The following is a 12,530-nucleotide window of genomic DNA, read 5'->3' as shown; positions in this document are numbered from 1 at the left end:
TTTAAGATACATTATTACATGTTTTTTCATTGATGATTCCATTATTATTGTAAAAGAATACAAGAAGACACCAATTTTATCCTAATGCATTACAATTCAATAATCATTAAGAAATAAAACATATCATTATATATTATTCTAAACTTAATTATCTTAATACATTCGTTGTTATTAAATTCTTTATTATTAAATCCTTTGAGATTGTGCATTTATAGTAACTTTTATCGTTGTGCAAAATCATTATCAATAGATTTTTCTCTATCACACACTATGCTAGTCATTTCCATAGGCCATGTAATCATCAAGACAGAAGGTTCAACACCCATTTTTATAGCTCATCTTCCTTTCTGTTATTTCTTCTTCATTTTGTTGTAAAATAGCAAGATAATGTCTTTTTCTTCTTGTCTTTCGTTATGTTTCCATTCTTCTCCATTTGTGTTTTCTCTTACGAAATCTATGAAGTTGAAACATTTAGGATTTAAATCTTTTTTCCCATCAATTTCTTCACTCAACCACAGAAGTTTCTTCTTCAACATATTTATCTTGTTAAAAGAAAAATAAGAAATCAAGAAACACAAATCAAGCACCATGCAAGACATTTTAAAGCATGTTGAGAAGAATAATTACCAAAAAAAAAAATACTTACAAGCTTGGATTTCACATATGGTCATTTGGGTTAATCCTCTACACCTCAACTTCATTAGACACGAAAAGGAAAATGGATAACTAGATTAAGAAAAAGGGTGCGATTATTATACAGGAGAGGATGGTGAATTCTACCACCAAAGAAAGAGAACCCCATTTGAAAAAGAAGAAAAAAGGTTTAGCAAATGTCTAAGTTAATACTCAGTCAACCAAAATAAATCATATTGACTTCTTTTAATAAATATCCAGACGAGTAAACAAATATAAAAAATAAAAAATTGAATAGTTGCTTTAAATACATTAAAAGTGTAATTAAACCAAAAATGTAACCATAACCAAGTCTTTATATTAAATAATACAAATAATTCTAATTTATTAAAGTCGTAAATGTAATAAGTGATCATATTCCTGGCTCTTTTCTAAAGTCCATTTCTTATTTAAGTCCCACACCAACTGCTGATGAAGTGTGTCCATAGAAATTATGGCTTTGCCTTCGCTTATTTCCAATATTGTTCTTCTGTTTCTTTTCTCTTTCAACAAAAAAGCTTTAGCTGTGTCAAAGCTTTCAGTAACTGACAATGATAATTATGTTAGCCGGGAATTACAGGCAGAACAAGAAGCTGATAGAGTTTATAGATTACCAGGGCAACCACCAGTAAAATTCAAACAATATGCAGGTTATATCACTGTCAATGAAACTCATGGAAGAGCATTGTTTTATTGGTTCTTTGAAGCCACTTTCAAACCAGAGGAAAAACCAGTTTTATTGTGGCTAAATGGAGGTATGTACCTAATTACTTACTCATGAATGATTGTGATCATTATTCTTATGTTTAGTATTTTAAGCAATAATTTGAAGGGACAAAAATAATATAATCAAATTAAGTATAATTTTGATGTTTAATCTTTCCAGCTATTATCCTTGTCCAATAGGAACGTCTGTATTAAAAATGTTGATCTTATTCCACTGCAATCATCCTTAATCAATTATTTATTAGTCTTTAGCAAGTTACAAACATATTTTTATTGAGTTAATTACTGACTGTGACAAAATGTACATTACTGCAACCCATATGATGAAAAAGCATGAATATTTTCAGGCCCAGGTTGTTCCTCAATCGGTTATGGAGAAGCAGAGGAGTTAGGACCCTTTTTTCCCCAGAACAGCAGGCAGCCACAGCTAAAGTTGAACCCTTATTCATGGAACAATGGTGGGTCAATTTACATTCTTAGCTCAGAAATTGATGTTTAACACTAGTATTTTATTATCATAAACATCAATATAAGTATCTGTTATTTAAAAAGATTAAGCTAGAAAAAATGATGATCCTTGTTAACCAATATGATTTCTGCAGCTGCCAATCTTTTGTTTTTGGAAAGCCCTGTCGGAGTGGGATTCTCCTACACCAACACCAGCAGGGATTTGTACGAACTCGGTGACGCCATTACTGGTAATGTTACTGTCATCTATGATTTCTCAGTTGCTTCTACAAAGAGTGATTCAATGATGCTAAAAATTTTCCAACATCAGCTAAGGATTCACACACCTTCATAGTCAAGTGGTTCGATAGATTTCCGCAATTCAGAACACGCGAGTTCTACATTGCAGGCGAAAGCTATGGAGGTATCTATCTTCTAGCACACCAAATATATTTCTTTACCAAAAGTGTATGATGTGATTTGCATCTTCTTTTCATATTAAATTTCATTTGTTTTAACTTTTCAGGGCACTACGTTCCACAACTGTCGGAGCTCATTTTCGATAACAATCGCAATCCTGCCATGAAAGACTATATCAAATTCAAAGGATTCATGGTAAAACTGTCGTATAGGTGTCAAAACAAATCAATGAAGAATAGAAGTCCTGATAAAGACACTACATGAAACAAATACTAACTTGTTTGAGAAAATGATATCGGCTGTGCAGATTGGGAATGCAGTATTGGACGTCGAAACAGATCAAAAGGGTTATGTAGATTATGCCTGGAACCATGCAGTGATATCTGATGGATTATACCATAACATTACAACCAAATGCAATTTCAAACTTGAAAATCAAACAGCTGAATGCAATGAATATCTGGATAAGCTCTCCAATGCGTATGACGTTATTGACATGTATAGCTTGTATACTCCCTTATGTCTCAGCAACATCAGCAGCACAACCACAAAAGCTTTTTCCAAAATTGTGAGCTTTCGCCTACTATTTTCTGTCTCATTAGTAAAATCCTACATTAACAAGTAAAGAAAATCATATTGGTAATTTTTTATTTGAACAGAATAAATGGCCTAAAAAGGCAGTTGGGTATGATCCCTGTGCATCTGATTACACTGGAGTTTACCTAAACAGGCCAGAAGTCCAAAAGGCACTACATGCCAATGTCACCAAACTTTCATATCCATGGACTCATTGCAGGTTTTCATCCATCTTCTCTATTTTCATTAATCTTTTCTAGTCATGACAGATACAGATACAGAAGTTCGAGACATAACATCAACTGATGATATTAATGTTAAAACATCTGTGATCGGCAAATACATACATCTGTTACTTTTGTTCTTGTCCGTAGTAACATCATCGATGGTTGGAATGACGCACCAGCATCCATTCTTCCTGTCATCAAGAAGCTTGCTGCTGCTGGTATTCGCATTTGGGTTTACAGGTACACTATTTTACTGACATAATTGTTAGTCTCTACAAAAAATCAGAGATAAGAAATTAATAGATTTCAATCAACAACATTCTTGCACGAAATTTCTTTGGTGTACAACGATATCCTGAAAATTTGTTTGTATATACAGTGGAGATACTGATGGAGCAGTTCCTGTGACTGGAACAAGATACAGTTTACAAAGGTTGGGGCTGCGCATTGTTGAAGATTGGACTCCCTGGTATACCAGCCAGCAGGTGAAGTTCATGTTTCAAACTCAAACTAACCATTTTCCTTTCTTGGAGAGATTAAATTACAATAAGATTAATTTGATGAATCTGAATGAATTTGTGTGTTATTATGGAATTACAGGTTGGAGGATGGAGAACGATTTACGATGGGCTTACTTTTGTGACCATAAGAGGTGCTGGCCACCAGGTTCCGACCTACACTCCTGAACCAGCTCTGCAGCTGCTGCAACACTTCCTTGCAAATCGGAAATTACCGTCTCAACCAATTTAATAATCTTTTTTTCTCATTAATTTTTTTAATTATGTTTCACAATAAAATTCCAAAAATAGTGTTTTAAAGTAATGTAGGTTTTTGGTTTTTTAAAATAGTAATAATTGAATTAAGTTCATATCAAATAAAAATAATAAAGTATACATCAATTAAAAAAATTATAAATTGAATGTTTTGATATTTTAGGTTAAAAATTATATTAAACCTTTTATTGGTTAGACTCACGTCACGGTTTTAAAAATTTGTATATTTTTGGCTTAATATCTTCATTGATCTTCTTATTTATCAATTAATCTCATTTTGGTCTTCAAGTTTGTAACAGTCTCAATTAAGTCACAATATTTGAAAATATGAACACATTGTATCTCATCCGTTAAGTGGTAGCAGACGACGTTAATTTGAGTCGACTTGTATTTTTTTTTTTATGTTTTAAAATTATTAAATCTATGTGGCGGTGTTCCTTCTTCTTCCCTCAATCAGTGATCGCTCACTCCTCCTCCGACCATGCTTCCTTTCCATTCCCACCCTCAAACCCTCATTCCCCATACACACACCCTTTCTTCCTCTTAAACTAAAACCTGCATTAACACAAAGGGTCATTGTTACAATTTTTATTTTTCCTGGAAAATTTATTTTCCGTAAACCACCATAGTCATCTCCAATAATGTGTGCATCTCTGAATCAGACGAGTGAGTGGAAAACACAATGAAAAAAAACACAATATAAAATGGCAGCACCACCAAATATCAATAACTAAGAGCCTTTAAGCATCCAATGTGACATCCATTACCACTGACCAACACCAATTTCGTAATTCCTTCCTCACCAATCAGTTTAAACAATATATTCAGACCAAACAAACACAGCGCAAATGACGAACTTGTCTATGGGCTCTTAATCGAAATCATCGTCGTCAATTATTTCTTTATTCCCTTCACACTCACAACCCAACAACTACAACCTCAATCTCTATCCCATTTTAAAGCAACCCCTTTTGATTTTAGCGACTATTTATGCTCCCAAACATGCTACTCACCACACTCTGCGCTTCCAAAGCCTCGCCTTTTCCTCTCTCTATTTTTGTTTCTAAACCAATTCTCAAACCCAAATCGCAAATGGCTTCATGTAAGAGAGAAGGAAAATTGGAGAGGGTATCAGATATGAGGATTCAGGTAAGAGAGACACTACATTTCCACATTCTTGGCGCTTTGAGGCACCAAAAATCAATAAATCGGGTTTTAGATCTAAGGATTCCTCACTCAAACTTGCGCAGACACGACTAGAACAGTAGTGGCGACAGCGGCGGGGCCGCCGAGGAAGGAGCGGAATCTGGTTGTCTGAGAGCGGAGGACCGTTGAGGCAAATGGCGGCGACGCCGAACATGAGAGCGGAGACGAGGACGGAGTGACGCATTGGATCGAAGAGGACGGTCGAGAGAAAATGTGTGTCTGGAGTGAGGGTTTGAGGGTGGAAGTGGAAAGGAGGCATGGTCGGAGGAGTGAGTGATCACTGATTGAGGGCAGAAGAAGGAACACCACCACGTGGATTTAATAATTTTAAAACATAAAAAAAAATACAGGTCGGCTCAAATTAACGTCGTCTGCTACCACTTAACGGATGAGATACAATGTGTTCATATTTTCAAATATTTGACTAAATTGAGACTGTTGCAAACTTAATGACCAAAATGAGATTAGTTGACAAATAAGAAGACCAATAGAAATATTAAACCTATATTTTTTTATTAAAATTAAGAAAGGATTTTCGAAATTAAACCATCTCATGCTAGAAGGTAAAGTAGTACCTAATCTAACACACACATATTATGCACAGTCTTCTTATTTGAACTAGCACCTAAGTTTAAGTAAAATGTGACATTCATTTTATTAATTGTGATAGGATTATCTAAATAATCTAACAAGCTAATTTAAATAATCTTTAGTTTAGAAATTAAATTTCAGATATTTTAAATAATAAAATAAGAATACTGATTTTACGATATTATTCTTCAATAATCGCTGAAGGAACTTGTTTGTAATCAAACAGATTATTCGTGGATATGAATTATCTTAAATAAACTATTAAATTTAAAATAACAAGATAATAAAAGTTTCTATTGGTTAGGTATGAATTCTCTTAAATAAAATTTTAAAAATAAGTTTTGTTTTAGAAATTTAACTTTGTATTCTTTAAAAGAATATTAGCTATTAAACATGCAAGAAACTTTTGTGTGTAACATACTTAAATTAATTATAACAAAATAATAAATTTTTCGTAAATAAGTTATTAAATCAAAATTCTATATTAGAAACCAAGTCAAAGATGATTTTTAAAAGCTTATTATTAAATATTGAAAAGCCTCTGTTTCATAACATACCCAAATTATTTATAATTAAAAATAGTAAAATATGCAATACTTTCCCAATCAAACATAAAATTCATTATTAAATTTAAAGTTCCTTAAATGAATTATTTAATATATATTTATATTCTTAATTAAATATAGAATATCTTTAATGAATTATTAAAAATCATTTAATTATAAACCAACTTTTATGCATTTAATGAGCAATCACTAATGAATATCTTTAATGAATTATTAAAAATCATTTAATGAGCAATCACTAATTTTTCTATAAAAAGACAACACTTAATAAATATATTCCCGAGTTATATTTATTATGGGAGTTAAATATGTTTTGATTTTTTAATTTTAAGTAAAAATCGAAATTAATAATATTTTAAAATTTTGATTCAGTGTAATTTTTAAACTTTTAAAAAATACATAAAATTTATTAAATTTATTTAAAAAATTAAATTCATATATTTCTAAAATTAAAATATGAAATTATAATAAAAATTTAAATATAATTAATTTTAATTTTAATTAAAAATTAAATAATTAAAAACATATTTAATCCCTTTTCTTTCAATAAAACTTAAATATATAATGTTAAGATATTTAAACTTGAGCAATTTCATGTTGGTATAAAATCTTCATAAATCTCAATTTGTTTTAAAATTATAAGAAACTATATTATATTGTAAATTAGTATTTTTGCAATATTATTTTTAATTAACTAAATTTATACTTTTATATATATATATATATATATATATATATATATATATATATATATATATATATAAAGATACACATATACACTTTTATTTATTTATTTTATTCTTAACAATATAGTTACTAATTTATTTGTCAAGGACAATTGTATGAAACTTTATTCAACTTACTTTTATATTTTTTGGATTAAAGTTTTACTAAAACTTATTATATTTTATCTGGGAATATTTTACAATTTGCTTACTTTTAAATTTGGATTAAATTTTTTTATTAACATTTATTTATACTTTATTTAGCAATACTTAACTGATTGTTATCCTTTTAAATTTGGATTAAAATTTTTATTAAAAATGATTTATATTTTATTTGATAATATATCTATGTATCATATTTTTTTCCACTTTTATAATTTATTTCATAAATTTATAATTATAAAAATTTATATTTTTTTAATAATTGAAAATTTATAATAATAGAATATTTAAAAATTTCTATACAATTATGTTTACCCTAATATCTATTTAATTCATCATGAAATCTACACAATAACCAACAAAGGAAGGGGTATACTCATCCTTTAGAAGAAATTATATTTGAAATAAGATACATATACAAAATAAAATAAAATAAAAAAATTGTTCACAAATAAAGAAGTTCAGTAGGCTAAATATGTTTTTGAATCTTTAACTTTTAGTAAAAATTGGAGTCTCTTTTCAAAATTTTGACCTAATTTAGTCTTTCAACTTTAGAAATGTATGAATTTAGTCATTTTAACCAAATTTTGTTAACTTTATTTGATGTTTCAAACGCTTTTCTCAGTTAATATTGAAGCAAAAATGTGTCAAATAATGTAAACAATCTAAATGTTATCATGAAACATGCTTGAAACATCAAATAAACCTAACAAAATTTAGTTAAAAGATTAAATTCATACATTTCTAAAATTGAAGGACTAAATTAAGTCAAACCAAGTCAGTATCTTAACAGAAAATTGAAATAAATAAATAAATAAATAAATAAAACTGTTTACAAACAAGCCACTATGTTACCAGAGTAAAAAAAACATATATTAACAGAAATCTGAAATAAGATATATATACAAAATAAATAACAAAACCATTTACAAACAAACCAGTGTCTCAACAGACCAGATAAGATACATAGGAAGAGAAAAAAAAAACTGTTCACAAGGAAAGAATTCAGTATCTTAACAGAAATCTAACAATTACCAAATCTTTATATTAATTAAAAAGATAATTCTAATTTATTGTAGGTCAAAAAAATAACAAGTGAAAGAAAGTAACTTCAAATAATCATTAATAAAAAAAATTAAGAAGTAATATTAAGTAATAATTATTTATATATTTGTAAATCAGTAAATTAATGTTTTCATTTATATAGTGTTGAAGAGTTAACCTGATCTATATTCATTTACCTATCTCTACTCTCTCTTCTGAGCTTTCTTCCTTATTTAAATCCTCACTAACTTCTGTGGAAGTGAGTCCACAGAGGAACACATAATCAGTCATGGCGTCCTCGTCTCTCATTTCCAATATTCTTTTTCTTCTTCTTCTCTCTTTCACCAAAGAAGCTTTATCTGTGTCAAAACTTTCATTGACTGGTGATCATAATTACATTAGCCGGGAAATACTGGCAGAACAAGAAGCTGACAGAGTTTATGAATTACCAGGACAACCACCAGTGAAATTCAAGCAATATGCAGGTTATATCACTGTCAATGAAACTCATGGAAGAGCACTGTTTTATTGGTTCTTTGAGGCCACCCATCAACCACACAAAAAACCTGTTCTGCTATGGTTCAATGGAGGTATGTACTTAATTACTGATTTCTATGACTTTGACACAAAGTACATTACTGCAACTAATATGATGAAAATGATGAATATTTTCAGGCCCAGGTTGTTCTTCAATTGGTTTTGGAGAAGCAGAGGAGTTAGGACCCTTCTTTCCTCAGGACAGTTTCCAGCCAAAGCTAAAGTTGAACCCTTATTCATGGAACAATGGTTGGTCAATTTACATTCTTAACTCAGAAGTTGATGTTTAACACTAGTATTTTTGTATCATAAATATCAATATAAGGACTATTCTAGAAAAAATGATATCCTTGTTAACCAATATGATTTCTGCAGCTGCCAATCTTTTGTTTTTGGAAAGCCCTGTTGGAGTGGGATTCTCCTACACCAACACCAGCAGAGATTTGTACGAACTCGGTGACGCCATTACTGGTAACGTTACTGTCATCTATGATTTCTCAGTTGCTTCTACAAAGAGTGATTTATTGATGCTACTGATTTTCCAACATCAGCTAAGGATTCACACACCTTCATAGTCAATTGGTTTAGAAGATTTCCACAATTCAGATCGCACGAGTTCTACATTGCTGGCGAAAGCTATGGAGGTATCTATATTCTAAAACAAAAAGTACATTTCTTTACCAATAGTGTATGATGAGATTTTGATCTTCTTTTCATATTAAATTTCATTTGTTTTAACACTTTAGGGCACTACGTTCCACAATTGTCCGAGCTCATTTTCGATCACAATAGCAATCGTGCCAAGAAAGACTACATCAGGTTCAAAGGATTCATGGTATAACTCTAAATTGACGTATCATACTGTGTTCATGAAGCACAGGTCAAAGCAAATCAATGAAGAATAAAAGTCCTAAAGACACTACATGAAACTGATACTAACTGTTTGAAAAAATGATAATGGTTGTGCAGATTGGAAATGCAGCAATTGACAACGAAGCAGATCAGAAGGGTTTGGTAGAGTATGCCTGGTATCATGCAGTGATATCCGATGGCTTATATCAGAACATTACATCAAATTGCAATTTCAAATTTGAAAACCAAACAAATGAATGCGATCACTATATGGATAAGTTCTTCAGTGCGTATGGCGTTATTGACTTATACAGCTTGTACACTCCCACGTGTATCAGCAACAGCAACAGCACATCCCCTCTCGTCAGAGGCACAACCCCAAAATCTTTTTCCAAAATTGTGAGCTTTCGCCTACTGTTTCTCGTCTAGTAGCAAAATTCCACATAAAAAACTCGAACATTTTGATTTGGCAAACATTACTTCTTGTGTACAAGAGAAAATCAAAGATCTGTCACAATTTACGGAGCATGTTGGTCATTTTTTATTTGAACAGAATAAGTGGCATAGAAGACCAGAGGGATATGATCCCTGTGCATCCGGTTACACTGAAGTTTACCTAAACAGGCCAGAAGTCCAAAGGGCACTACATGCTAATGTCACCAAAATTTCCTATCCATGGACTCACTGCAGGTTTTCATCCATCTTCACTATTTTCTCGTTCATCTTTTCTAGTCATGACAGATACAGATACAGAAGTTCGAGACATAACATCAACTGATGATATTAATGTTAAAACATCTGTGATCGGTAGATACACGATAAATAGAACAGGTATTGATGTTGTTACTTTTTGTTCTTGTCCATAGTAATGCTATCCAAGATTGGACTGACGGGCCGGCATCCATTCTTCCTGTCATCAAGAAACTTGCTGCTGGTGGTCTGCGCATTTGGGTTTACAGGTATACTATTTTACTACAACATATTTGTCAAAGCTCCGTAACAAATCAGAGATAACTAATTAATAGATTCTAATCAACAAGATTTTTCATTCAGCATAGTGATTTTGTTTCTTTATACAGTGGAGATACTGATGGAAGAGTTCCTGTGACTGGAACAAGATACGCTTTGAAAAAGATGGGGCTCCCCATTGTTGAAGATTGGACTCCCTGGTATACTAGCCAACAGGTAAAGTTCTTGTTTCAAACTCAAACTAATCATTTTCTTTTCTTGGAGAGATTAAATTGCAATAAGATTAATTTTGATGAATCTGAATGAATTTGTGTATTATTATGGAATTACAGGTTGGAGGATGGAGAACGATTTATGATGGGCTTACTTTTGTGACCATAAGAGGTGCTGGCCATGAAGTTCCAACCTACACTCCCAAACCAGCTCTGCAGCTGCTACGACACTTCCTTGCAAATAAGAAATTACCATCTCAACCAATTTAATCATTTCTTTTTTCATTTCTCTTTTCGAATTCTCTTTCACAATAAGATTTGAAGTTTCTTAATTCCAACAGGGTGTTTTATGTGACGGCTGTGTTATTTGATATTGTTCTTTTTTTAACTTTGATGATAATTTTTTTATTTATTTATTTGAATAGATTTAAAAGTAAGAGAGACTGTCAATCACTCTTCTCCAAATTCATTCAAATGAATAAAGTGTTAAGTAAAAGTTATATTGATTACTCATAACTTAAAAACCGAAGATATATTAATTTTAAAATTAAGGATTTTATGATGATAAAGAGAGACTAGGTGAGTTTTAAACGCACTATTTAAAAAATAGAAAACAACAAAATTAGTAATTTATTATAGAATGTGTGTGTGGTAAATATATAGATCGACTTTAATTTTATTTTCGTTATGATGCAAAGAAATTACTTAGATAAATTAAGTGAAAGGAGAAGTACAAAATGTAAATTTATTTTTAGCTTTTTCTTTGGAGTGTTAAATATCTTTTATCTACAAAAGATACCGATATTATGTAAATTGTTTTAAGAATTAGAATATATATATATATATATATATATATATATATATATATATATATATATCATACATAAAATTATTAAATTAAACATTATGAAGTTAATAAAGTAAAACGAATAACTAAAAACATATAATATTGATATAATTATTTAAAATAATAATCAAAATAATGTATAAATGGACACTAAGCTAGTGTAAAAAAAAGTTACTAAAACAATTAACTCATAAAAAATACAATTAACCAATGGATAAAATACAATAAATCATACATTCGATGAATCATATATATGTATGTACACAGACTATTAACATTAAACTCAATTATCACGTTAATTTAATAAGATTGGTCTAAGCTTTTTCGATAAATAAAATGTTTTATGAAATTTTAAAAGTATTTCACAATCTATTACCACATATCAACTAATGAAGATAATTAAACTAAGGATGACAATTAAAATATATTTTGAAAGATGAATAAAAAAAAGTTAAGTACAACCATAAACAATCTGATAACAGTAATTTAGTTGAAGCTTAAATTAATTTATTGTTTTTAGATATTTTTTAAAGCAATGTATCAATTTAACCTTTTCCATTTTATTGTGAAGTTTTAATGCTATTGTGTAAAAAATAAAAACTTTATTTAAAAGTAATCTTATTACTAATTATTAATTTAATTAAAAAGGTAAAGTATTTCTAAATAAAAAATAGATAAAAAATACTTATTTAGAGAAGATAAAAACATGTAAGGAATGTATATACAATCAAACTATATAATAATTTTATATGTAATACAATTCAGTTATAAATATGTTATATTTCAATTTTTTAAAGAATACATACATTGACAGTATAAAAAAATCTTATATGCTGTACAGACCAATTATAAATTAGGCTAAATCATAATTATAATTAATAGTTATTATTATTCGTAATAAAATCAAATATATAATTCTATTGGGAATTTTAAAAATAATTAATTTGATATTCTATACATTTTTACACCCATTTAATA

At 29.7% G+C, this 12,530-nt stretch overlaps 2 protein-coding genes across 2 annotated transcripts; both read left to right on the top strand.

The window, feature by feature from the left end:
* The first annotated feature begins 1,126 nt into the window (after positions 1–1,126).
* Positions 1,127–3,818, top strand: LOC106778236 (serine carboxypeptidase-like 34). Its single transcript, XM_014666182.1, has 10 exons — positions 1,127–1,427; positions 1,746–1,856; positions 2,001–2,096; positions 2,177–2,269; positions 2,372–2,460; positions 2,573–2,833; positions 2,925–3,061; positions 3,216–3,308; positions 3,448–3,553; positions 3,669–3,818. Exons 1-10 carry the CDS (start codon positions 1,127–1,129, stop codon positions 3,816–3,818), a joined length of 1,437 nt encoding a protein of 478 aa, XP_014521668.1.
* A 4,526-nt stretch (positions 3,819–8,344) lies between these two features.
* LOC106755876 (serine carboxypeptidase-like 34) lies at positions 8,345–10,975 on the top strand. The gene is made up of 10 exons (XM_022787452.1): positions 8,345–8,725; positions 8,811–8,921; positions 9,048–9,143; positions 9,224–9,316; positions 9,419–9,507; positions 9,642–9,923; positions 10,078–10,214; positions 10,391–10,483; positions 10,604–10,709; positions 10,826–10,975. Exons 1-10 carry the CDS (start codon positions 8,425–8,427, stop codon positions 10,973–10,975), a joined length of 1,458 nt encoding a protein of 485 aa, XP_022643173.1. The 5' UTR covers positions 8,345–8,424.
* The last annotated feature ends 1,555 nt before the right edge of the window (positions 10,976–12,530 follow it).

Source organism: Vigna radiata, chromosome 2, assembly GCF_000741045.1.
Source record: "Vigna radiata var. radiata cultivar VC1973A chromosome 2, Vradiata_ver6, whole genome shotgun sequence".
Taxonomy (NCBI): domain Eukaryota; kingdom Viridiplantae; phylum Streptophyta; class Magnoliopsida; order Fabales; family Fabaceae; genus Vigna; species Vigna radiata.
The sequence above is the reverse complement of the archived record's forward strand: the minus strand, read 5'-3'. Positions and strand labels throughout refer to the sequence as shown.

What these genes read in the sequence shown, in the direction of transcription:
- LOC106755876 (XM_022787452.1), top strand. Translation starts at nt 8,425, where the DNA reads ATGGCGTCCTCGTCTCTCATTTCCAATATTCTTTTTCTTCTTCTTCTC. An exon ending in TGCTGGCGAAAGCTATGGAG is followed by an intron (nt 9,317 to 9,418) that starts GTATCTATATTC and finishes TTAACACTTTAG; the next exon opens with GGCACTACGTTCCACAATTG. An exon ending in TATCCATGGACTCACTGCAG is followed by an intron (nt 10,215 to 10,390) that starts GTTTTCATCCAT and finishes TCTTGTCCATAG; the next exon opens with TAATGCTATCCAAGATTGGA.
- LOC106778236 (XM_014666182.1), top strand. Translation starts at nt 1,127, where the DNA reads ATGGCTTTGCCTTCGCTTATTTCCAATATTGTTCTTCTGTTTCTTTTC. An exon ending in TGCAGGCGAAAGCTATGGAG is followed by an intron (nt 2,270 to 2,371) that starts GTATCTATCTTC and finishes TTAACTTTTCAG; the next exon opens with GGCACTACGTTCCACAACTG. An exon ending in CAAAAGCTTTTTCCAAAATT is followed by an intron (nt 2,834 to 2,924) that starts GTGAGCTTTCGC and finishes TTATTTGAACAG; the next exon opens with AATAAATGGCCTAAAAAGGC.